This window comes from Anopheles funestus, chromosome 2RL (genome assembly GCF_943734845.2).
Source record: "Anopheles funestus chromosome 2RL, idAnoFuneDA-416_04, whole genome shotgun sequence".
Lineage (NCBI taxonomy): Eukaryota > Metazoa > Arthropoda > Insecta > Diptera > Culicidae > Anopheles > Anopheles funestus.
Genome location: NC_064598.1, coordinates 87639002 through 87661806, shown reverse-complemented (window position 1 = coordinate 87661806; position 22805 = coordinate 87639002). Strand labels below are relative to the sequence as shown.

The 22805-nt window shown below is 39.1% G+C and overlaps 1 protein-coding gene across 3 annotated transcripts in view; it reads right to left on the bottom strand.

Annotated features, from left to right (window-relative positions):
* Positions 1-2388: 2388 nt before the first annotated feature.
* The window catches only part of LOC125765250 (nitric oxide synthase), an 84654-nt gene continuing 64237 nt past the window's right edge, over positions 2389-22805 (bottom strand). For 2 of the 3 annotated variants that reach the window (XM_049430175.1, XM_049430177.1), the window contains exons 6-22: positions 21826-21917; positions 20895-21036; positions 20452-20766; positions 20156-20337; positions 19926-20040; positions 19227-19321; positions 13676-13820; positions 10494-10598; positions 8715-8753; positions 8166-8573; positions 7838-8092; positions 7235-7382; positions 6991-7160; positions 6484-6915; positions 6272-6409; positions 5995-6186; positions 2389-4706 (exon numbers count right to left, since the gene is read on the bottom strand). In XM_049430175.1, the coding sequence (XP_049286132.1) occupies positions 4599-4706; positions 5995-6186; positions 6272-6409; positions 6484-6915; positions 6991-7160; positions 7235-7382; positions 7838-8092; positions 8166-8573; positions 8715-8753; positions 10494-10598; positions 13676-13820; positions 19227-19321; positions 19926-20040; positions 20156-20337; positions 20452-20766; positions 20895-21036; positions 21826-21917 (3081 nt within the window). In that variant the 3' untranslated portion in view covers positions 2389-4598. The remainder of the gene's footprint in view (positions 4707-5994; positions 6187-6271; positions 6410-6483; positions 6916-6990; positions 7161-7234; positions 7383-7837; positions 8093-8165; positions 8574-8714; positions 8754-10493; positions 10599-13675; positions 13821-19226; positions 19322-19925; positions 20041-20155; positions 20338-20451; positions 20767-20894; positions 21037-21825; positions 21918-22805) is intronic. The other variant, XM_049430178.1, reaches the window with a different exon arrangement.

Below are 22805 nucleotides of genomic sequence, written 5' to 3'. Positions count from 1 at the left end.
TTACCAATGGCAACAAGTATCTAAACTAGGGATGTGCAAAGTGAGTAAGAGTGAGATAGTGAGTTGAAACGTTGTATTGAACGAGTTTCGTTCACTCACCACGAGGAGTTTTAGCGACTCTTTTTCCACTTACTCACTCATGAGTGTAAGCATGTAGCCGTGGTGAGTCGAGTCGCAAAAAGAGTCAATACGTGAGTTGAAACAAAACGCTTGAAACACATGAGTTAAAACGGAATACATGTGTACAATACCCAAACTACCCAAACTACCCAAAGGAATATACTGCTCGCTCTGTATAGAAAAAAATTCTATAAATTTGAAAATTTCCTAAGGCCGTTTTTGAGTAATTTTAAAAAAATGATTTATTTTAATGCCAATTGGTTGAAATAAGTTTCTTTTCACTCAAATAATGCTTTAAATTGAAAAAAAGAATAAATAAATCAGAAAAAAAATTAAAAAAAAATTCAACTCGCAAATTTCATAAGGCTTACTCCTTGCCATTTTTTTGAGAAATTTTGCAAAATTTAAAAATTAGTTTTATTTTAATGCGAAATGGTTGCAATAAGTTCCTTTTCACTCAAACAATGTTTTAAATTAAAACAAGATAAAAAATAATAAAATTTTTTGAAAAAATCTATAAATTTGTTAATCTACTGAGGCTCATTTTTGCACCAAGTTTTGCCTATAACTCGGTCGGTATCCAACGGATCACCAATCTTTAACCTGTGGTCGATAGATGGCACCAATGGCTACATTTTCTTCTTGGATGGCCTTGCCCTCAAATGTCTGCGCCAGAAGTTATTCAAGGAACCAAATTCCATACCATTTTTTGAGCAATATAGCAAAATTAAAAAAAATGATATATTTTAATGTGAATTAGTTGCAATATGTTTCCTTTCGCTCAAATAATGTTTTAAAAGAAGAAAAACCTAAAAAATAACAAAAAAATTAAAAAAATATTTTCAACTCAAAAATTTCTTAAGGCTTATCCCTTACGTTTTTTGAGCAATTTAGCAAAAAAAATGAAATTGATTTATTTTAATGCCAATTGGTTGCAATGTGTTTCTTTTCACTCAAGTAATGCTTTAAATAAAAAAAAAGAATAAAAAATTATAAAAAAATAAAAAAATTGAAATTTTATAAGGTCCTCCTAGTCCTAGTCCTAGTCCTATACGTTTATGCCGGGTTTTTTTTGTGACTCCGAAATGAGACGTTAAACGAGCTGACTCCTAATAACGACCTATTCACTCTGAGTTGACTCACTACAAAGAGTTTTTATTCTCATCTCTAATCTAAACAGCTTGAAAAACAGATTAAATTCGGTATTAAAACAATTCGTATTAATTAGAACACTTTGTCCTGTAGATTGCATACCTTGGGGCGGAATTGGAATGAAGGGTTGCTGTATTTAGCTACAAATGCAGATAAAGAAATCGATATTAAAAACATGCATTTGATTCGAGTTACTCACAGCACATCTTAGGGATCATTCAATTCAATTACGTTACGTTGTAGTTGAATTATCCCTTTCAAAACTTACATCTTTGAAATGTTAGTTATCAGTTATTTACACTTTAACGTCAGCCACCTTTGTATATGTTCCCCTGATACGTGAGCTTGTATCAGTAGACATTTCTCGAAGCATCTTCTTTTACGAGGCAATTGCATAACATTACACACATATATTGTTCTTTATGTGTTGTGTGCAGTTATGAATGAATAGGACGACAAATTGCTACATATTAACGATTTTCGATAGCGAATAACGCTCTGTTACCACATAGAAATTAAATCCTATCCTTACTTCAACTTGTGCATTGTGTATTGATTTTGCCAAAACAGTAAAACCAAACTGCCGAATAGTTTTTGGACCCCGCAACAATCTGCCAGCAGAAAATTGTTTCCTTCCTTCCGCACGGTGCACCGTACATGTCTCACAGTCAAGGTTGCTCGAGCTCTGTTTCACACGACCTCCAGCGAAGGCACTCCGCAAAAGGACGACAGGCAAAATCGATACACTAAAGAAGCGCGCCAGAACATACTTATGACCCAGTGGAAGACAAATGAGCTTTACGGCGCGTGGTAGTGTACCCTAGTATATTTAGTAAGGCAGAAAGGGAGCACAAAAAAAACGGAACCGAAAAGAAAATATGAAAAGAAAAGCTTGTAATATTCGTGCCTATGGTCAATTTCTTCAAAAACCATTTAACCGGGAGTCCAATGTTTTATGTGCCGGACCATAGGGCACAGTTTTCCGCTTGGGAAATGTAACAAAACGAAACACATGTACGTAATTTCTTTCCTTCGCTTCATACGCCAAAAACCACACGGACACATGATGTGATAGATTTAGCAATTTTGCAATAGGACTGTTAGACTTCCTGGGAGTTTTTTGTTGTTGGGTGTGAGTTTATTTGTTTTTAAAGTACGGCTTTTACCCGAACCGTGAAGTGGTGTATGCTGCCGATTCCAGCTGGTTCGCTTGGTAATTCTTTTCAAGACAATTTTCATTCATTACAATGTGTTTTTGTTTTTTTTTAGTTGGTAAAGAAAGTACGATCGGGCAAGATAAAGCATAATGTTCTGATTTACACTCTTCGTACAGGAATGTTTGTAGTCGGTTTGTTGAGGGCTTTTAAACGTTTTGTTCTATCCATCGTTCTCTTCCAACATAGCTTTGTGCATCGATTGGTAGTAAAGTTCACGGAGATGCCGTTGTAGTGTGTATGTGTGTGTATAAGAATATAATCGAAATGTATATATGTGTATATCTATATATATATATAATATATCTGTATAGCTAGCTTTGTTTTGATTTGTTTTGTTTTTTCTGCATCTCATGTCTCGTGTTTGGTTTCATGTTGGGTGATTTTTAATATTTCCATTTTTGTGTTTTTTTTTTCACTGATAAAATGATCAGATAGTATAGTGTACATTATCACACACACACATCCATTGAGAGTAGCTGAGAATGATAGACAAGGGTTGTAACAAGCAGTTGGGTGTTTGGTGCAATTCGTTTTTGATACTGACATTTCGCAATATTTGTTTGATTGAACTGCTTGTGTGTGTGCAAATTACTTTCTGAACTAAAATGGGAATTTTTAAACCTATAAAATTTTATGATAAAAATTAACATTCTATTTTAAAATATTTTTTTGTTAACAAATCTTTATAAGCTGTTGATAATTCTATTTTACCCATATAATTATAACAAATAGGTTAAAAAAAAAATGCTTTCAACTAGTTTTGCATTTTCATTACCGAACAAACAGCACTTCTTTGCGCTTTTGCTTGTTATACACGATTATCATGTTGTGGAATAAACTTGTTAAGATAATATGTAATCCATGTCTTACCTTTTTTGTTTTAAACGTTACATTTTCTGTTTCGTTCTCTCGTTTAAATACAGTTTCATCTTGCTTTCTCTACTATCTTGATCACATTCTTAAGTTTCATTCAAAAGGACTTTCCTCACCCGCTTCCCGCATATTGTTTCATTTAACTAGTTCTGTGCACTAGAGTTTGTGTTTTTTTGTTTTGTTTTAAAGAAATGTAACTATCTATATTAGTTTTGTTTTTTTTTGTGTGTGTGTTTGTGTGCTGTTTTGCAAATTGTTTCATTTAATGGATTTCCTATCCTAGCAATACCGTCATCTTATTCCATTTTGCTGTATCACCACCATTTTCCACACTACCACCGCAAACACCAAACAAGGTGCATTAGTTGTTATTATAATTAATATTATTTTCTTTTTTCTTTTTAGATTTTCAATTAGATGTATCGATAAAATTTAACAGTGAAACGTTTGTTAACTTGCCATTTAAAAATCTTCTAACCGGTGTGCATTTTCAAGGGTGTTGAGATGTGCTGAGGAATTTTTTTTTGTGTTTAATTACTTCAATACAGACAGAGTTAGGGAAGTGAAGTGTTTCGAAAGTTGAAGCCGTGCAGGGAAACGTGTGTATGTGTGTTTAATATGCTATGTTCGATGTATTAAATATGTCTCTCTTTTTTAAGTATTACTCTTGACATTTGTCATGAGTAGAAAAATAGCTTGGAAACACTCACATACATCAAGAGTCGGTGCAGTTGGAAAAGGGTGCATTTGAAAGAGTTCTTAACTTGCTCACCTCCGGCAAAGGGTGTCTTAGTTTGAAGGTTTAATACACGCTGTAAGTTTAACTGTTAGGATTTACCGTAGATTTAAGCTGACAAAAACAAAAACAATTCAATTGGATCATCTGGAAAAGGTGTAACGTTGTTCCTTAACATACTCCACCAACGACTTGTTAGAAATTGGGTTTTGTTTTGCTGGGGAAAAAAACCGTAAATCACTTAACAAATTTACATGTTTGCAGTATAGATTCGTTGCGACGATCAGTAGTGGTGTTTAAAGTGGAAAAAAAACATTTCCATTAAGTTTTCATAAAAAGCAACGTACAACACCAACATTCGCATACACGTGTCGTAGTAGTTAATGTAAACTTTGCGCTTTATCGTCTAACATCCGCACACCCGTGTGCGTCATTGTTTTTTTTTTTTTGTTTCGTCTTGGAAAACTTGTCCCCAACCGGTAAAGTACAGTCAGAAAAGCTTACGGCTGTGAAGCCATACGGATACGGGCAGTAGCACGTGACTTGTTGTGTATTTCCGCCGTTCGTAGTGTTATACCGAAAATGTCCTCGTGATAACGATTTTCATCCTGCAAAGGAAGCGAAAAGTATTTTATTAGAAAACAATTCATAATAGAAATAAAAATAATATTTTATTGGTTAAAGAATCGCATGAAGGGGTATTTGAGATACATTTGTACGATCATATGATAACATCACAAGCCAACAACCTAACTGAAGGACTTAATCGATGCAAATGCACACGATCGATTGTTCTTCAGCGCCGTTCGCACTGTCTTCGGTAAACAAACGCATTCAATCACCCGATCCCGACCTAGAGATAGTGGAAACCTTCACCGGACAGGACTAGCGTTACGTGATCGTAATGCTGTCAGAATCGATCACCATCACCCCCTTCGGATCAATCGAATGAACGCCGGCCGAACCGATCAAAAGTGCAAGCATGAACTGAAGCATGCCTCTATCACCAGGCGAATATCGGTGGTACCTTCGGTGAGCACTATTAATTGGACGTGCCGAAAGAAAGAAGTGCAAAAAAAACAATTCCTCTAGCACTACGCATGCTCATTTGAATGCAACAGGGGACGAGTTGCAAACGGAATCGAACGAACCCCAGCTATACGTTCGAGTTCAACACTTTCAATGCCGGTCGCCACCAAATGGTTCAATTATTATACCGAGCTGACAAATGTGACTTTTAAATGGTCGTGTAACGTAGGGTGTGTTAAGATGGCAACGGTGTTACTAGCTAATAAAATTTAATTACTCATTTAGCTAAATGAAGATACTGCGAGCAGAATTTATTGCGTCTGTTCACCATAAAGGTATAGAGAGCAGCTAAATTGTTTGCAAATGTAATTTAAAAAGAATCTTGAAAAGAAAATTAAATTATTTTTTCAAAACTTTCGTCGCTTGTGAACCTATTGAAGTCTTTATTGTTGGTGAAACACAAGTCATCATTGGTTCGTGTTAGAAACACTCAGCAAAGCGCAATCGATCATTAAAATAAAAACAACCTGCTATCGCCAGTATCTAATCATATGAGTGCAATTAACTGGCGTCTAGTCAGATTCCGTCTCATCTTCCGCTGGTGCACGATTCTAAAACATTATTATTAAAACACCCATCCAGCACACCGGTCCACCTGGCAAGGACACGTGGCAACGCTCATGTTCCCCTAACAAAAACAAATTAAAACAGTACAAATCCATTGGCACGAGTCTTGCCTCTGCTCATCACACCCCGAGAAACTGACGTTTGGATTTTGCATTAACATTCCAACACAGCTCATCTGTCACCGAATAGAATGGAATCGCTCACGACGGCAAACGGATGATACGATCACGAATCACTTACCCGTAACGTTAGCATGTACTTCTCCATTTCCGTTTCCGTGCGCTTTTCGCGCGTGGCCAGAATCTTGCGCAGCGTCTGGTACACGTGCTCGGCCATGGTGACATCGCCACACACGTAGATGTGTGCCTTTTCCTGCAGGATAAGCTCGGAGATTGACTCCGCCTCCTTGAGTGCAAGATCCTGTACGTAGGTCTGTTGGTGGGATAGGACAAAGCGAACCAACATCAAAAGATTTCAACGCACGGTAAGAAGAGTCTTCTTCTGGTATGAAACGAACCTTTGGAATGTTTTCCTCTCGCGACAATGCCAAAAACACCCGATCGAGTACTCCGTTCTGTACCATCTCTTCCTTTTCGTCCCGGTATAGGTCCACGTTCTTTGTGCGGCAGCCAAAGAATAGCCATACCTTGGGAATCTGAAACAGAATATTCAACCCAGTCAATAACCAATAACCCAAATGGAACGAATTCGATGTCCTTTAACCCTTACCTTACAGTCCACCATTTCCGTCTTAATGTGATCCCATTCTTGCCAGAATGAACGGAACGGTGCAATACCAGTACCGGGACCGATCAGGATGACCGGTTTAGTAGGATCTTTCGACATGTGGAACGACGGTGCACTACGTACGAACAGGTAGATCCTATCGTCCGATTGCAAATTGGCCAAATAGTTCGAACACACGCCATAATGTTCGGCACCTTCACCATCCTCGGCCCGGTACGTGACGATCGCCACTGTTAGATGAATTTCGTTCGAGTACTTCCTCGGCGAGGAAGAAATAGAGTAGAAGCGTGGCTGGAGTGCATTCAGCTGTGCGACAAAGACGGCTGCCGGTGGCCGACAAGAAGGGAACTCTTCCAATACCTCGAGCAGATGCGGTAGCTTCCAATAGCGCCAATCTTCGTACACTGAAGATTCCTGTATTGATTTGAATAAAATATAGACACAGTGAGACAAAATTGAGAAGCATCTAAACAGTGTAAAACCACTCACGTTAGCTAGCATCAGTAGCCTTTCTTCATCCGCCTTATCACCACAGCACGAGGCAAGGTAGGTGAGCAGCTGTCTGGTCGGTGGAGTAGTAATGTCCAAGAATCGTGTCAACAGTGTGCGAAGCGTACATACAGGAAGTCGCTCATGAGGATCCCAAGATTTGTAGACACCTGTTTGTGGTAGTATGGACGCTTTATTACGGTGCGGGGATTTCCTACATCTGATGCCTCCTCAAAACTCTTACCATTTTGTGTCTGTTTTTCCTTCAGTATTTGTAGCTGCAACATTTCATCTGGGTCATTTACACCGGTCAAACGTTCGATGATGCCATCCACAATTTCTTTTCGATTAGCCGGAAAGATACCGACATGATCTCCTGGTTCGTAATCGATCTGTATAAGGAGCGGAAAAAATATAAGTTCACTTGAGATTAAGATAAAGCACAGAGAGAACTCTACAAATGTTGCTTTCAGCATTAAAAAAGCTCTCGCAACGGTAGCTTGAAGAGAGCTTTTTTGGGAACTCATTATTGATGAGTGCTTGTAGAGTAGCTTTTAACGATTATTTTTGTCTATCTATTTTTTGTGGATGTGTTTTAGTTTTCTATAACCTTTTCTTTACAATTTGTTGTTCGTTTTTATTAATTTACTCTCTTCGTAAAAATTAAATGTTCCCCCAAAGTGATTTGAGGCTTACGAAAAACGCAACAAGTGTATTTGGAAAAGCAACACGTGAGTTCGCTCGGGTCACTCACTCTCCGGAAAGCTTTTATCAGCTTTCCGAACATAAGGAGAGTTTTCCGAGCAAAACAAACCCTTGTACATTTCACCCCCAAATTTTCACTTACCCCTTCGGCCATAATTTCCACCAAAATCGTTGACCGCTCGGTACCGTTCATCTCACAGTGCAGATTGATTGGATTCCGTTTCACCGAGCATTCCATGGATTTCTTGTTGTGGAACTTGGACAGTGCACGATCGAGCGATTCGTACTCGCTGACCGGTGCATACCGGACCGTATTTTCCGACAGCTCGCTCTGCAGTGCAAAGGCCGCATCCGACAGCGTTTCTTCCGGGTCGAGACAGAACGTTTCGCAGGCAATCTGCGGGATAAGATGATTGGAATGTCATCGTCAGTATTGCCTACCGTTACGATCCGGGCATGTTAGCAAGTACCTTAAACACCTCCGGAGCCCACTTGCGGAATGCCTGCTCCTGGCCACAAATTTCATCACCCGTTGCCATCTTCATCAGACGCTCGCCGCCCAGCTCACCGAGAATGTTATCGATGTACTTACCGAAGGCGCAAAAGTTTGGATAAGCGGACGAACCGAGAGCAAACACCGCAAACCGTACATTCGACAATGGTCCAAACGTTTCCTCGGACAGTGTATCCGTGGTGGAACCGCGAAGCGAATCGAGCCGATCTATTTTGCGACCACCCATTGGACCAAACTTACCCAAATCGCTGCGCGAGTTTGCCTTGATGAAGGACTTGGAGGAAGCGGCAATCGTTAGTTCGCTGTGCGCTTGGTGATGACCACTTTCATGTAGCTTCATGGCGTACAGATCTTGTGCAAAAAGCTGAAAAAAATAAAAGTTTTAATAAAAATTTTAACATTATCATGATGATACAACAATTTCTTTGTGTTTGAAGAACAATATCAAATATAAGGTTAATTCCATTCCTAATGGCTCCTTTCTTTAATTCTTCCTTTACTATACCATTTTCTTCTTCTTTGACTCCAACATGCTCTTAAAAGACTGCAAAATAAAACAAGGAAATAAAAGTAAAAGAAAAAAATCATAAATACTCTACTGATGCGAAAAACGATAAGTCTCTCTCACCATGCAAAAGCTTGTTAATCATCTGCCAAAATACACTCTCTCGTAAAATGATTGTTAAAAACATTGTTAAAAAAGGTTAGTCGTTAATTTGTTTAATATCGACTATATCATCAACGTTGGTGTGTGATTTCTTCACCCTCGAAAACTTAAGACATGAATAAAGATGTTTTACGAACATAAAGACGCGTGTTAATGGATATCATAATACAGTCAGCTTTCGTCGAAACATGGATCCAAAGCCGTACCCGTAAGCACCAGAAACGATGACATTTCATAAATAAAGATGAATAAAGTCGCTAACCCGAAAAGATGATGATGGTACACTGGTGAAGTTGTTTTTACTTTCGACACATCGGCAAAGAAAGACATCGGTTTTATTTATCACAAAAGTGTGGTGAAGAGAAGCACCACGAACCTGGATGAGTTTATCAACTTGGTGGTGGAAAACAAAGAAGCAAGAAAACCTTCGCTGCTGGCGAAGTTTTTGGTGGTAGAAGCTTTACTCTTTGTTGGAAAATAAATGACATATCCTTTTGCCGTGTTTGGTGGCATTTGGTGCGCCGTACGCACAAGAACGGTGTGAAGTCTCGCGTGTGATGTTAAACCACCACCGGTTGACGTGTGATTGTTTGGGTTTGCTGGCACCTTTTTTTTCGTGTCTTTGCAAAAAGCTCCATTCATTATGCAGTCACCATCGGCGTGGAGGTGCGTGAGAGGTGGTTTAGAGGGCGGTGGAAGATTGTTGTGAAATAGTAAAACGAAACGAGCGGTTAATGAAAATATAATTTGAACAGCGTCACATCATGCACAAGATGTCTGGGGTTTTGGGGGGGTTGGGTATTGTGCTGTCAATTTTGTGACAGCATATTTTAATGATCTGTGCTTTCAGTCTCTTGAGCCGTTTTGTGAGGATGTGAATAGTTTGCGAGTGATTAATATTTCATTGAACGACAACTTTATATAATGATGGTTAAAAACGTTAATGGATGAAGAGTGATTTTTGCTCATTTAAATTCATTTAGCGGTATCATAACCACACACTGCTGTCAGTTAATACTTTCAAACAAACCGAACAATTCTTATCCTTTTTGCTTTTTTTTATGTTCCGAAGTGATGTGTTGTGAAGTGATGATCCTTTCCCAGAATTCTTTAATTGGGCTGTGGTTAGAAACAATTCATTCCCATCAAGTACACGGGTATTCCATCATTGCACCACCAAGAAGCTCCTCTTCCTAAGAAGACTGTGCTTAAAATGCTTTCCTTAGCCCAATTCTCAGCATCCTTGTGGTTGTTGCCTTACGTCTGCGATTCCTCACCATCCAAAAAGTCAAACATAACTCCACCCAACTCTATTACGTTCGATTCTCGAAAGGATGCGTCCCACAAACCAAGAACGTTCTTCTCGGAAGGTAATGTTAGTCCTCTTGCTGTTACAACTAGCATTAAGAGAAGGCCGTACAACAGAAACACGACCGTTTCTGCTAATTTGTGGTTATTATTTTACATCGAAAGTGTGGTTAATTAAACACCCTCGCTAGAAGCAGAACCCTTCGTACGCGTGAGCCGTTAGTCGTCGACGAAAGAAAAACGCCACACACGTTAGTCACACTGGGAATAAGTTGGGATACTGCGGGTTTGGGTGTGATTCATTCTTACCTCGCCATTCTCCGGTGGATCACCATTGCCGAAGGTGGAAGCAACCACCAACAGTAGGGCTTCGTGTTCGATTGATGAGATGTCGTAATCCGACATGCAGTAGATCTGTAACGGAAAGCAAAACATGAGAAAATGAAAGAATCGAAATGAAAGAATCAACCAAATCCGAAAAAGAAACGAAAAAAAAATGGCAAAGAAATGAACATATTAGGCCCCCCCCCCCCCCCCCCCCCCATCACCACCGTGGGTTGTGGGTTTGGCCAAACATAAATTACAACGAACGATAAATATTCTCCCCGTTGGCCCAATTTTTGGTCGACGATTTGTGTTTGTAGTTAGGTTGCGTGAAGCGGAAAATGTTCTGCTCGATTGAAATTCGCTTCGAATCGGTAGATTTTGCGGTTCGGTTTGCGTGAAGGAAGGAAAGCGTTTAGTAAGATTGTTTCGATTCTTTTTCCTTCGTTCCATCGTTCCAGCGCGGCAGGAAGGACTCATGATTGTTTTGGTTTCTGGATGTTGCCATTATTGCACTACTCCGGTACGAAAACCCTTTGTCGTTGGCATTGGCTAATCATTCGTTTGCGGATGAATTTTCATTCAAACGGAGATGAAAAGGAAATTGCAAGGTAGGAATTCTGTGTGATTAGTTCAGCATACATGTGAAAGCAAATGTGATATTGTGTAGAGGATAATCCGGAAAGAGGAAAAGAACATCGAACAATAAATTTCCCTTAGAAAATATAATCTTGTACAATCTAATATGTTTAAGTCTTTCTGAAGTCAAATATCATAAAAACTTTCTTACATTATTATGTGTTTTGTCTAGATTCAAGATGTGTTATTTTAAAAGAAACACTTTCAATTTTAATTCAAAATAAAAATCCAGAAATAATTTCAACGTTTACACTTGTTCTCGAAAACCCTGTACTGATGAAATAATTCTTAAAACAATGCTTCAATAAATGTTTTAACAAATATAAATTGTTCCGAAGTGAAAAAATATGCTTCAACCAAATAAAAATGAGTTTTGAATCAAACATAAATGACTGTTTAAGAAATGTTTCTCTATTTTATTAAAATTCTACGCATCGTAAACAGAAGTGCTAGAAAGTGTTTTGAACTGGTTGTTTTTACAGGACTTACATTATAGAAAACATCCACTCAGCAAAACAATTAACTTCCAAACAAACACCTAAGTCTCAGTGGAATTGAAAGATTAGCTAAGAAAAACAAAACACTCAACAGAATGTTAAAAAAAAACTATGAAGTATCCCAACCACACAAGCTGTCTGCGGTAAGTCTGAGTAGATAACCGAATGTGTGCTATACATTTGAGAGGAAAAATATTTGTCAAAACACTAAAAACCCAAAACCATTTTCCAAACAAACAGAATCATTAGAAACATGCTGTTGTAAGCCAAATGAAATGCGCTTTAAATTCACTTCCCTCGTTGATTGTTGTTCGGTTCGGTTTTAAAACGAACGTTGCGGAACGGTAACTAAACACATTTAAAGCTCAAATCTTGATACCAGACAAGACATAGATTGAATTTTGTTGCGGAAGCTGTCTGAGTGCATCCTGCTCTCTTTCAGAATAACAAAATCACGCAACATTTAGCTTAATACATAACGGTTGTGAAAGAGAGGGTTTGATAATGGAAATAGTGGAAAATAGTGTTCTGATGGTGTTCTCGTTTGGAAACATAAAATTTTCAACTCCTTTCACAACATCCTGGGCGATGGAAGAGAAGTGAGACGCAAGGGGTTTTTTTGGTGAAAAACGATGAGTTAGCTAATTCCTTACCCTTTGGCAGAAAGTGTTTCCGTTCCCTCCCTCCCCATCGGAGGGACCCATCATCCCAAGAACGTAAACAAGCTTTAACGTCAACATAACCTGCGCTTGTCGTCAAACATTCTACTCGCTCCGGCTTCTACTCCCTGCGCCGTTCAGCTGTTTGCAGCATTTACGAACGAATTTACAAGTCCCTTTCCATTTTATGCTTTCTCGGTCGCTTTTCACAAGCTTACTAAAAGGAGCGGGGAAAAACATGCAACACGTTTGCTACACGTTTTGCGAGCAGCGTGTATTGAAATGGTTTAAATTGCCCAAAAGAACTGGTAGTCGGAGAACCAGTTCTTGGTTCCGCACCGGTTGGTAGAACACCTTCAGAGTGAGGTGTACATCTTCGAGTGCTTTTTGGTGAAAAACAGAGCTAAAAAAAACCGCTCCCAGTGCGTTCGAAAGTAAAGCGTTTTCACCATCCAGCAAAAGGGAATTCGCTTTTAGCCGATATCTGCTGGAGATAGGGTGAGAAGGTAGACGAAAGCTTGCCAGAATATCTCGTGGGAGTCTCAAGAAGATGTTATTGTAAGCATACTTGGCATAGCTTGGATGGGATCAAGAATGCTTCGCTTGCCATACTTATGCTGCACAACCTAAGAAAGAGTGCACGGCGAATAGCCCGAGAGTCGTAAGCATGCGACTGTGAGCGATGCGATGGATAAACGAAATCATTCTTTAGCTGGCTTTGGTGTTGGAGAACACTGTTAAAAATGGAAAACTCAGTTGAGATAATTCAATTATTTCCTGCTCGGTTACCTGTTGTGAGGTTGATGGTGCTGTTGTTTATCGATAGAATGATGGTGGTAAAATCGTGAAAGGTTAGCGCGTATGAATAGTACTATGAATCATCAGTTTTTGTAGAATTGATGAAGAACTTTGAGGTGGGTGACTTAAATCATGCTGTGCGGTATTATATTCAGAGTATTTTTTTTTCTTTTCTGAAGATAATAAAAATCCAATACAACGGTTTAAATCGAACTGAAAGTATTGACGAGAAATTTCCAAAGATCTTTTCCTACCTTCATTTTCAATTAGTTTACCAATCAATCTAGCATACTAGCGTGATATCTTCTTCGAAACTGATTAGTAAACATGAAACCATTTCTATCCCTTCTACCGATGTCCTTCTGGATGAGATTATCCATACCGACACGTACATGTCCAGATCACGATCCCACCGGGCATTACTTCGTACGGATCAATGTCTTCTCCACTTTCTTTCCTCCCAATCATCTCAACCAACCAACTAGCTCAACCCGAAATTGGCTCAACCATCGACATGTACATTAGAAAAAAAAGCAGGAAAGGTTTCTCTCTTAACCAATCATGTTGAACTTACCTGTGCGTTGAACGCGTGACCGAGTAGCTCCACTAGCTGACGAGCGTACTGTTCCGAGCGTCCGGTTTCCGTCGCGTACAGTACCGTCGCCTTGATCCGACGGGACAGAGCGCGTCCGAACAGTTTCGATGTAAATTTGACAGCTCTGAAAAAGAACGAGAATGAAGTTATATCGATGCTTGAAGAAAAAGCTTGCTTAAAGCAGACACAGCACAACATGGAGAAGAAGCATGCGAATACTGATCGTTACACGAACATTGGTAAGGATATGGCTCGTTTCGTAGAAAATCAATGGTAAAAAAGAAGGAAGCAAACATTGGCAGTGCAGTTAAAGGCAATATGTGTTGCAACACGGACCGGAGTGTTCTGCCTGGCACGTTGGATGGTCGTGTCACCGTGTTTGGTTGAAGCGGGAGTTTTTCCAATTCTTTACCCGGGATAGAAAACTCTCGCCAACATCTCGGGTGTGCAGTTTAGTGCAAGATGCATATGCGATTTTAAAAAAGGTTTGTTTTTTTTTCTTCCTTTCCCATCTATCATCAAAGTGTAAAACGATCCAGCACATCTGCACCAGAGCATTCGAGCGTATTTCTTTTCCCGATGCTGTTTTTCCTTGGTAGATTTAGAACAGACAGACTTTAGCCAAGCAATTGCTTAACGACAGAATGATGGGAAGAGATAAAGGAAAAGCTAGAAATGGGAAGCATAAAGAGTTGGACAGTTTTTACTTATATTTACATCCGCGTTAAGAATGGTTTATTCGCACGATGAGTAGAAAAAGATTTTTCCAGAAGATTTAGTGACTTTTAAAAAGACAACATCAGAAATGCAGAGTTTTGAACAGATTCTTAATCACTTGTCAAAAATGAATTTTTTATGTTAGAATAATGGTATAAAGATTATATCAAAAAGAACCATGATGCAAATATATCCATAAAAGAGTAATTTTTAAAAACATTATACCAATTCCTTTCTCATCTTTGTTTTGCCATGCAAAAAGGATCATTTTTGTGTAACGATGCATTTAATGGTAGCAATTTGTTCTAGCTCATACCTGCGCCTGCAAAACCGTTCTATTTATCCATCTCAATGATTTTTTTGTTGTTCGCTTCTTGTTTGAAGCAATGTTTGTACCGAAACTGGTCATTGAATTTGATTATTATGACATTTTTATTGGTTTCACTTTTGACCGTTTTCCTTACGAGCACATAAATGGTTGAAGTTTTTTTTTCGCATTCCACGTTCAACGAAGAGGCCAAAACGAAGAGGAGGATTGAAGAAAAAAAAAACGTCACACCAAAAAATTGCCATCTCCATTGAATCGTGTCGGAAAAGTGAACGTTTTTCCGCAAACGACCACATCCCCTAGTTGCGTTCGGAAAAGCGAGCGAAAGTACGAACGCTTGGCCGTTCCGTTTGAAAGTCACTTCTACTGTCGCCCAACTGCCAAATACGGGAGCAGGTCAGAAAGTGTCACCCGGTCCCGGTTGCAGATGCGAACGAATGAATGGTGCAAATTGGCTGTTATGTTAGCAATTTGATGATGATGGCAGTAACATGGCATAGGAGCATCGTACTTCCTGTTCATCACACCGGGTGTTTTTTTGTTCGTTATTCATCCTACTTTTACGAAGAATTCTAAATGGCATAAAGCGGGAACAACTTTTTTTTCACAGAGCAAAATGTCTTTTGATTTTCTGTTTTTTTTTTCTCGAGTCCACAAGTTTGAAGGTTCATGTTTTAATGTAGAGTGATTTCCATTCATTCATGACCGGGAAGATTAGTTTGCTTTTGCGCTTGCTCTTTTTCCGGCTGCGGACAACAAGCTCGGTCGGTCGTGAAACAGGTGGTTGTATGCTGGCGTACGTTGGCGTACATGGGGCCATGGGTACTTGGAAATGGTGTGCAATGATGTAGCGTGGATATTATTTTTATGGCCAGCATTAAACTCTCTATTAGTGCGGGTATTAAGTGATCGTCACTGAAGCGAACTTGGGTCACACATCGTTGACCGTGATTTTTGGGGACTGCAAAATATACCTGTTAAGCGTGTTCAAGTATTTGTTATGTTTGTAAGTGCACGTATGAAAAATGCTTTGAAATTCAATTAAATTGAGGCCAATACAAAATTCAAAACTTACTTTAGCGAAAAGTCTTCATAATGAAATTATGAGATCTCTTATTTTTGGTCTCCAAATTATTGCAGCAGAACCTCCATTTGAGGATTACCTAGGTCGGTCGCATCTAAGGTTTATTTTAAAGGTTGGTGGTCTTTGATAAAACTTTTCTTTTCATCCAGTCAATCTTCGCCAGTGTTTTATTGGCATCTTGATAACGATATCATACTAACATTTGTTACACTTCATGAAGAAAGTGGTAATTTCTGGAAGTCACTTTGTGACTATATCCAAGATTACCGCAATTCCTGAGGTTAAGATCTGATCTGATGAGCAAACACTGAAGAACAATCTTTAGAGAAAGCAGAATCTTGAATATTTATTTCATTGCTGGAAGTCCTTCAATCGCTACTTGTAGGAAATTGCCTGCTTCTCAAATGTGTCTCGACAGGTTCATTCACACAGCAATGTCCAGTGGTTGCTCCTACTCCACAATGGAGGTCCCTTTAGTCATGATCTTAATGATCGTCTAGTATCGATCGGTACGAACTAAAATTCTTTCCGTCTCTCTGAGCTTGTTCCAGAATGTTGAAGACTTTGTGGCTTCGAGATGAAACCTGTAGCTCGAACAAATATTCAAACACTGTCACTGTTTTTTTAATGTTTGATGCAATTTAGTTGCATTATCGTAAAAATAAAGTCAAAATAAATTTTAATCAAATCGATACCTTCCATCAAATTTTCATTCGCTGCAGAACAATTACCACGTATGGGAGAAAAATAATTTACCTAATGCTCTAACGACTGCACAATAATCAAATACTTCGTGGACGAGAAACAACAACTATTCAGTCGCAATGGTGGTCTACGCAAAATTCCCGCTCAAATATCAAACAGCAGCGTAATTTTGCAGCCAGTTGCACATTCGTTCGTCAGCAGAAAAGTGGGTTTTGTAAATCGTTCACCTGCTGCAGCAGCACCACTTGCAAAAGCCAATCCAGAAGGTCTGTACGATAACCATCCAGCGTCCACTGCGCTATTACAGCTGCTAACCTAAAACCAATCGTTAGTTAAAACCATGGCACACCTTTCGTTCGCTTGATCGGAGAACTTTCGAACGGAAGGGGTTTTCTCTCACCACCAAACATAATGTTGGCACGGTATTTTATGTTGTTGGCGCACACCAAGCGCAGGAAGGAGTGCTGCAGCTGACAAAAACCGTTGATCATGATGTTCGAGGGTTGGTGCTTTTTAGAATGAACATTTATTCGAACAGTGGAGCAAACGAGTGGGCATCTCGTGGAGCCTTTTCGGAGGAGTGCTGGGAGGAGGAGATGCAGAATTGCACTCAACGCATTTCCATTAGCGGGAAGAGTTTGCAAATATTTATTGGCAAATTTGGCAAAGTTGACCGGGAAAGGTATGTTTCCGATAGAAAGTGTGGTCGGTGAGATGAGTTAAAAAGTAGTTATGCGGCTTATCGGGGATGATTTGGTACAATGTGTATTGTGATTAATTTCATCTAAAATGGATTATTTCATAACACGATGCAGGAAGAGATTAAATGATCGAAATTGAGAATTTTCCTTCTTAGTAGATGATACAAAATTCCGAGTTATACCAAGCGAAAGTATGTACGAATAAAATACTATTAAAAAACAGTTCCTTTCACTTAACATCACAGGCGCCACAAAATTATTCATCGCGAAATAATCAAATATTGATGAAAAATGTATGAACTCTGGTGTTCACATGTGTGACCTCGTGTTGCCATCTTGTACCACCAGTCGACTGTGGAGAAATTTGAATTTTGTTCCCCCAAATCATTCCGTCCATCACATCAAGAGTGTGCGTATGCATAAGGCTTAAAAAAGAAGTCGAATCGAACCACGCAGCGTTGATGCTGCTGATGCGTTACGAAAGAATAATTTTCCTACACAGAATATTCCCATTTTTACTCGCACGAAAAACGGGCCAACGGTATTGAAACCTGCCACCAGCAGTGTTCCGGATGAGATTGATGTACCGGGTGGAACGAGAGAAAAAAAAACATAAACTCTGAATACTTTCTGTGCGATCATGTCCCCGGTGTAAGCGGAAGTAGTGCCCGACAATATCTACTTCGGCCAAACCACCGTCGGTTTTGGTCTGTGGCCGATGATTGGGCTATTAAATTTATGACTTTTTCCGATTTTCCCGACTCGTTGCACACTGGTTTCGCATTTACGCTTTGGTGCGGGAATGTCGTTTTCGTTGCATTGAATGGGATCAATGGGGTGGCACATTTTCCGGACGACACAATCCACGGTTCGTTTGATGTTGGAATGTGTTCCGTGAGTCTGTGTTTCGCACGAATTTTCGAGCAAGGAATGTACTGGCGGGAACAAATTAACCCTGTCCGTTCGATTGAACTCCTTTAGCTCGAATGAAGTTTCAATTCAATCGAAGCTAATTCCAGCGGTAATTTTGCTTCCTCAGCTCAACGATTGCTATCGAAGCGTTTGGCTTGGCGTTCGAGACAGAAGATGGTTCGTACAAATTTAATAAAGGAAAGCAATATTAGTTTTATTAATCATTCATTTAGTGGAATCGATTCCACTACCATTTCAGCCAATAATGTGTAGCAATGCGTACCAAATTACATTAAGTTTAATTTTATCGGTTATGGGAAGAAAATTCATTAGAGTTTCGTTATAATTTGGACTGGTGTTTCATGCTTTCGTAAAGTTACTTAACGACAACTCAATTAATTTTATTTTTTCTTGTCTCACACGACGCTTCTTGTTCTAAAAACTCAATAATAAAGAATTAAATTAAAAGAATGACCAACAATGATTAAACATTGTATAGGAACATTGCTATTTTCAAATTCATCCATTGCTGAGTAAATCGACTCTACAACAGCCCATTGTTAAAGATATTTCTCGTTTGTTCAACAGATATTAAACTCTTGTGTCATATTTTGTAACGAAGCAGACAGAAAAACAAAATCCTTCCAACAAAAGGTTTAATTGTTTGAAACCGGTATTTTAACGAAAAAATCCCAAGCAAAAGAAAAACACTGAAAACTCCTTCTAGCAAAAGCGTTTTCATGTGCTGCTCAATATAACCCAATTGATGACTTCAATTTTTCGTGTATCCCTTTTCCTATTCACGAGATTACAGGATTACAACTGCTGACCAGTAAATGATCATTTTGCGTGGTTTTATGTTTCATTTTCCGTTTTGTTATGAAACCCTTTACTACTTTTCAATTATCCTCAATGAAGAAATGAATCGTGGGAAATGATTTAAGTCGAGAAAAAAAGAGATTCGAACAAGAATTATAAGATTATGATTTCCCTTCCTACGTATATTAAACATTCTAAACAGTATATACAAATTAATAAAAACTTCATATAACTACAAAAATTAGATAATAATAAAACTCTTACCTAGCTATTTGCTTAAAGTTGAACTTTCGGCGGGGCTTTTTATTTTTGGCCGAATCTCGTCCCTTCTTCCAGATGTGCGTTTTCATAGCCGATTCCTGCAAAAGGATATTAACCGAAAAGTTTTAAAATACCGAATTTTATCATCAATTGAAACAGAAAAAAACACCTCTTCCGGGCAAAATGAAAAAAAGTAACAAAGATAAGCATTAAATCACGCTCTGTTAGAACAGAATTTGAAGTCCAGATTTTTGTTTTACTCTCCATCGAATCCTGGAATAGAATGGTATGGATACATCCCGAGGCTCATATTACTAGCTGATTGTAGTAAAAGTTTCCTCTCATTGATTTGAATCCATTAGGTTTTTATGTCAATTTAGAGCAAAGGGACAATCGGAGACGTGTTTAAATAATCAATCCTTTGAATGCCCTCGAGGTTTAAATCCTTTTTCGAACAAGTCCGTTTAAACTTTTGCGTCGAAAGAGAATCGTCCCTGTCGCTAGAAATATGTCCTTTGTAAGTGAATGTTTTAAGGCCTTATTTTTATTTCTACACAGTTTTGTACTCTAAAAGCGAAAAAAAGAAAACCATATTTCAACATCTGCCGATTCTAAAAGCTTCTAACGTGCCTGGAAAACTAGCATTAATCAACACAATTTATGACCGATTTCACTACCTATATTACTTCCAAAGCTACTCACCTGATACTCGAACGACGGTCGTAGATAGTAGACGGCCATTTCCTGATGAAAAACAGGCGTTACTGAGGCCGACATTGGTGGCACGATCCATATCCAATCGGCCGGACAACCATTCCTAGCGAATGAAGAGCGAGTAAAACATCATTTTTTTGTGACAAAAAGAGGCATATTTCTCCTCCCTGTGGGCAGAAACAATTGTATGGCTTCTCACCACGATTGACGGCATTTACCTTAGCTTGGTTTCGTTTTCAAAGTGCTTCATGAAGCTCTCGCTAGCGGTATGATGATCGACGATGGTAATATTACGGCTCTGGTACGAATGCAGCACGGCAATATTAATCTCGACCAGCGCCTTATCCTTCCACAGTGAGGTTGGGTTCCGTGTGTCCAGACCCATCTTGATGGCGATTGGCTGAGGCAAAAAAAAACCGTTAAAGATTGAATTTCAAGAAGTTACACACAAAACGCCGTGTAAAAAGTGCTTTTTATCTACTCGTTTATGGCATATGTTACGCGAATTGCCTACCTCCAGGAGGTTCCGCCGATTAGCATCGCACAGGTTGCGGCAACCGATCTCCGTCGACATGTACCAACCGCTGAAAGCGGTCGCCGTGAACTGGATACCACCACAATCGAACAGCATCGACGATACCATCGGTACGGCGTACCACCGAAGGTTAAGCTCGGCAAACCACTTAAACTGTGGATGGCTGAGTGGCACCTCCAGGATCAGCTCGGGTGGATAATCGAAGTAGTCCGGATCGTGCCCGTTCGCCGACACGACCAGCGGCAGTATATCCCACTCCGTTCGCTTACTCTTCCAACCGAGCTTCACGCAAAACTGAGATCAAATAGCAGCGCAAGCAAGAGAGTCAAAAGAAAAAAAAACCAAAAACAAATCGAAAGATGAGAAAGAATGCACAACACGTGCGGGTGGGTACGGTGAACGCTATGGGTTCGATTTCATACATCAGTAAACTCGACATTGGCCGGATCACCGATAATTTTACCGTCTGCATTCTTATAGCCGGCGTACGAGATAATCTGATTGTTCCAGATGCGGTAGTCGTGTTTGCCGTCCGTTCGCTGCGGGAAAATTGTGATGGCTGATCTGGATGTGGCGTAAAAAAACGGGGAAGAAAGTGGCACGAGAAAGATGAAACGGATCAGACGACTTTATTGTGGAGCTTTTGAAAAAAACGGGAAGCTTAGGGTGGGTATTAGTGAAAAATTGAATCTCTTCGATTGTCTTGTGATAATGATTTTTTTGTTATATTGAATTCGGTAAAGGTGTGTGTCATGTGGTGCCGGTTGTCAGTGGAGGATTTATTATCCTTTTTTTGTTGTACGTAGTCTTCTTCAAAGTAAGACACATGATGTTTGATTTAGAAGTGTAATTCAAGTACAATTCGAAGAACAAAGAGTTGGTATTTTTAATAAACAAATTTTATTATACGAATTGCATAACTTCTGGCGTTTTTACATCCAACTATTTTTCACTATTTTAGTAGCATTGCATCATCATTGGCCTTAGAGAGCGAGTAAAATATTCTATCCTTGATTGACTAAATTGACAACCACACACTTACTTACCCGTTTAGGTCGTAAACGAGATTTCCATTTTATATTACAAAAAAAAAAAGAAATCACAACTCAAATGTGTGAGGTGTCAATATAAGTGTACTCTTCTCTCAGCGGGTAGAGTTTTGATTTTTACCACGCTACAAAAGACTCCACAACGATAGATAGCATGATACGAAACCTGCTAAAGTGAGGACGTGAGCAATAAAATCAACACACACAGACACCCACAGACCTATACCGGTACAAGCTTTATTCACGAGCCCTGACACAAGATTAACGTCGGTATATACAAACGATAAAGTACGTTAGAGCATACCTGAGGTTTCCTTTATTGGTGGCATATTTGATGTGATTGCAGATCGCTTCAAACATACCGCTGGTGGTCGTAACGTATCGGCAATCGAAAACCTACATGAAAGGGTAGGGAAACGAGAAGAAAGGCAGAAAAGAGTATGAGGCACAGCAGGGAGAAAATGGTTCTTCAATATGGTGAGGTGGTATGATGAATAAAAAAAAAAATAAACGTAAGTACACTTCCAACGTGCTCTCCAGCACATTGGGGGTTGAGATCGTCCATATCATCAGTGTGATCGGATCATCGGATTATGCAGTCGATTGCATTCGCGTGCCAACCGAGTTACCGGTGTTCGATTCGGATGCAACGTAATGTAGTGGTATCCGGTAGCATAAGGTACGATACGAAAAGGAAATGGTGTAATAATGTAAAAAAAAGAAAAAAACGAAAAAACGATATCGAAAGTGCATTGCGGTGTTGTAGTACCGATTGATGAGTAACACCCGAATGGTAAATGGTTGATGTTTCTTGGAAATCGAAATGAACCAATCAGTAGTGCATGAAGGCTAAAAAGGGCAAAAAAACAGAAATTGTATTGCAACGCAAGTTTGATCAACTTTATTTCAATGCGAGGTAAATTAAGCACGTTTAGTACTTGTAAGCAGCAAACTCGTTAAAAGATTATCGTTGAAGCAACTGAATGGTCTTCATTGTTTTGATTGGAAGCAAGCAGCAAAATGACGAGCAGTAAATAATCCAACCCTTCTCTATTTCATGAGCACAATATTTTCTTTGTCACCAAAGTATCAATATTTTACAGATCCTGAAAATTTTTTCGAAAGTATGAACAATGTTTATCCGAAATATAACAAAAAATACATTTCTAAAGAAGCTTTGTATACATCATCGACTTTAACATTCCTAGAGCAAAGTATTGGATTCAAACGGTGCCCGTCCTTTCTAAAGTCTCTATCCTGGGGTTTAGCTTTAAAACCAAACCA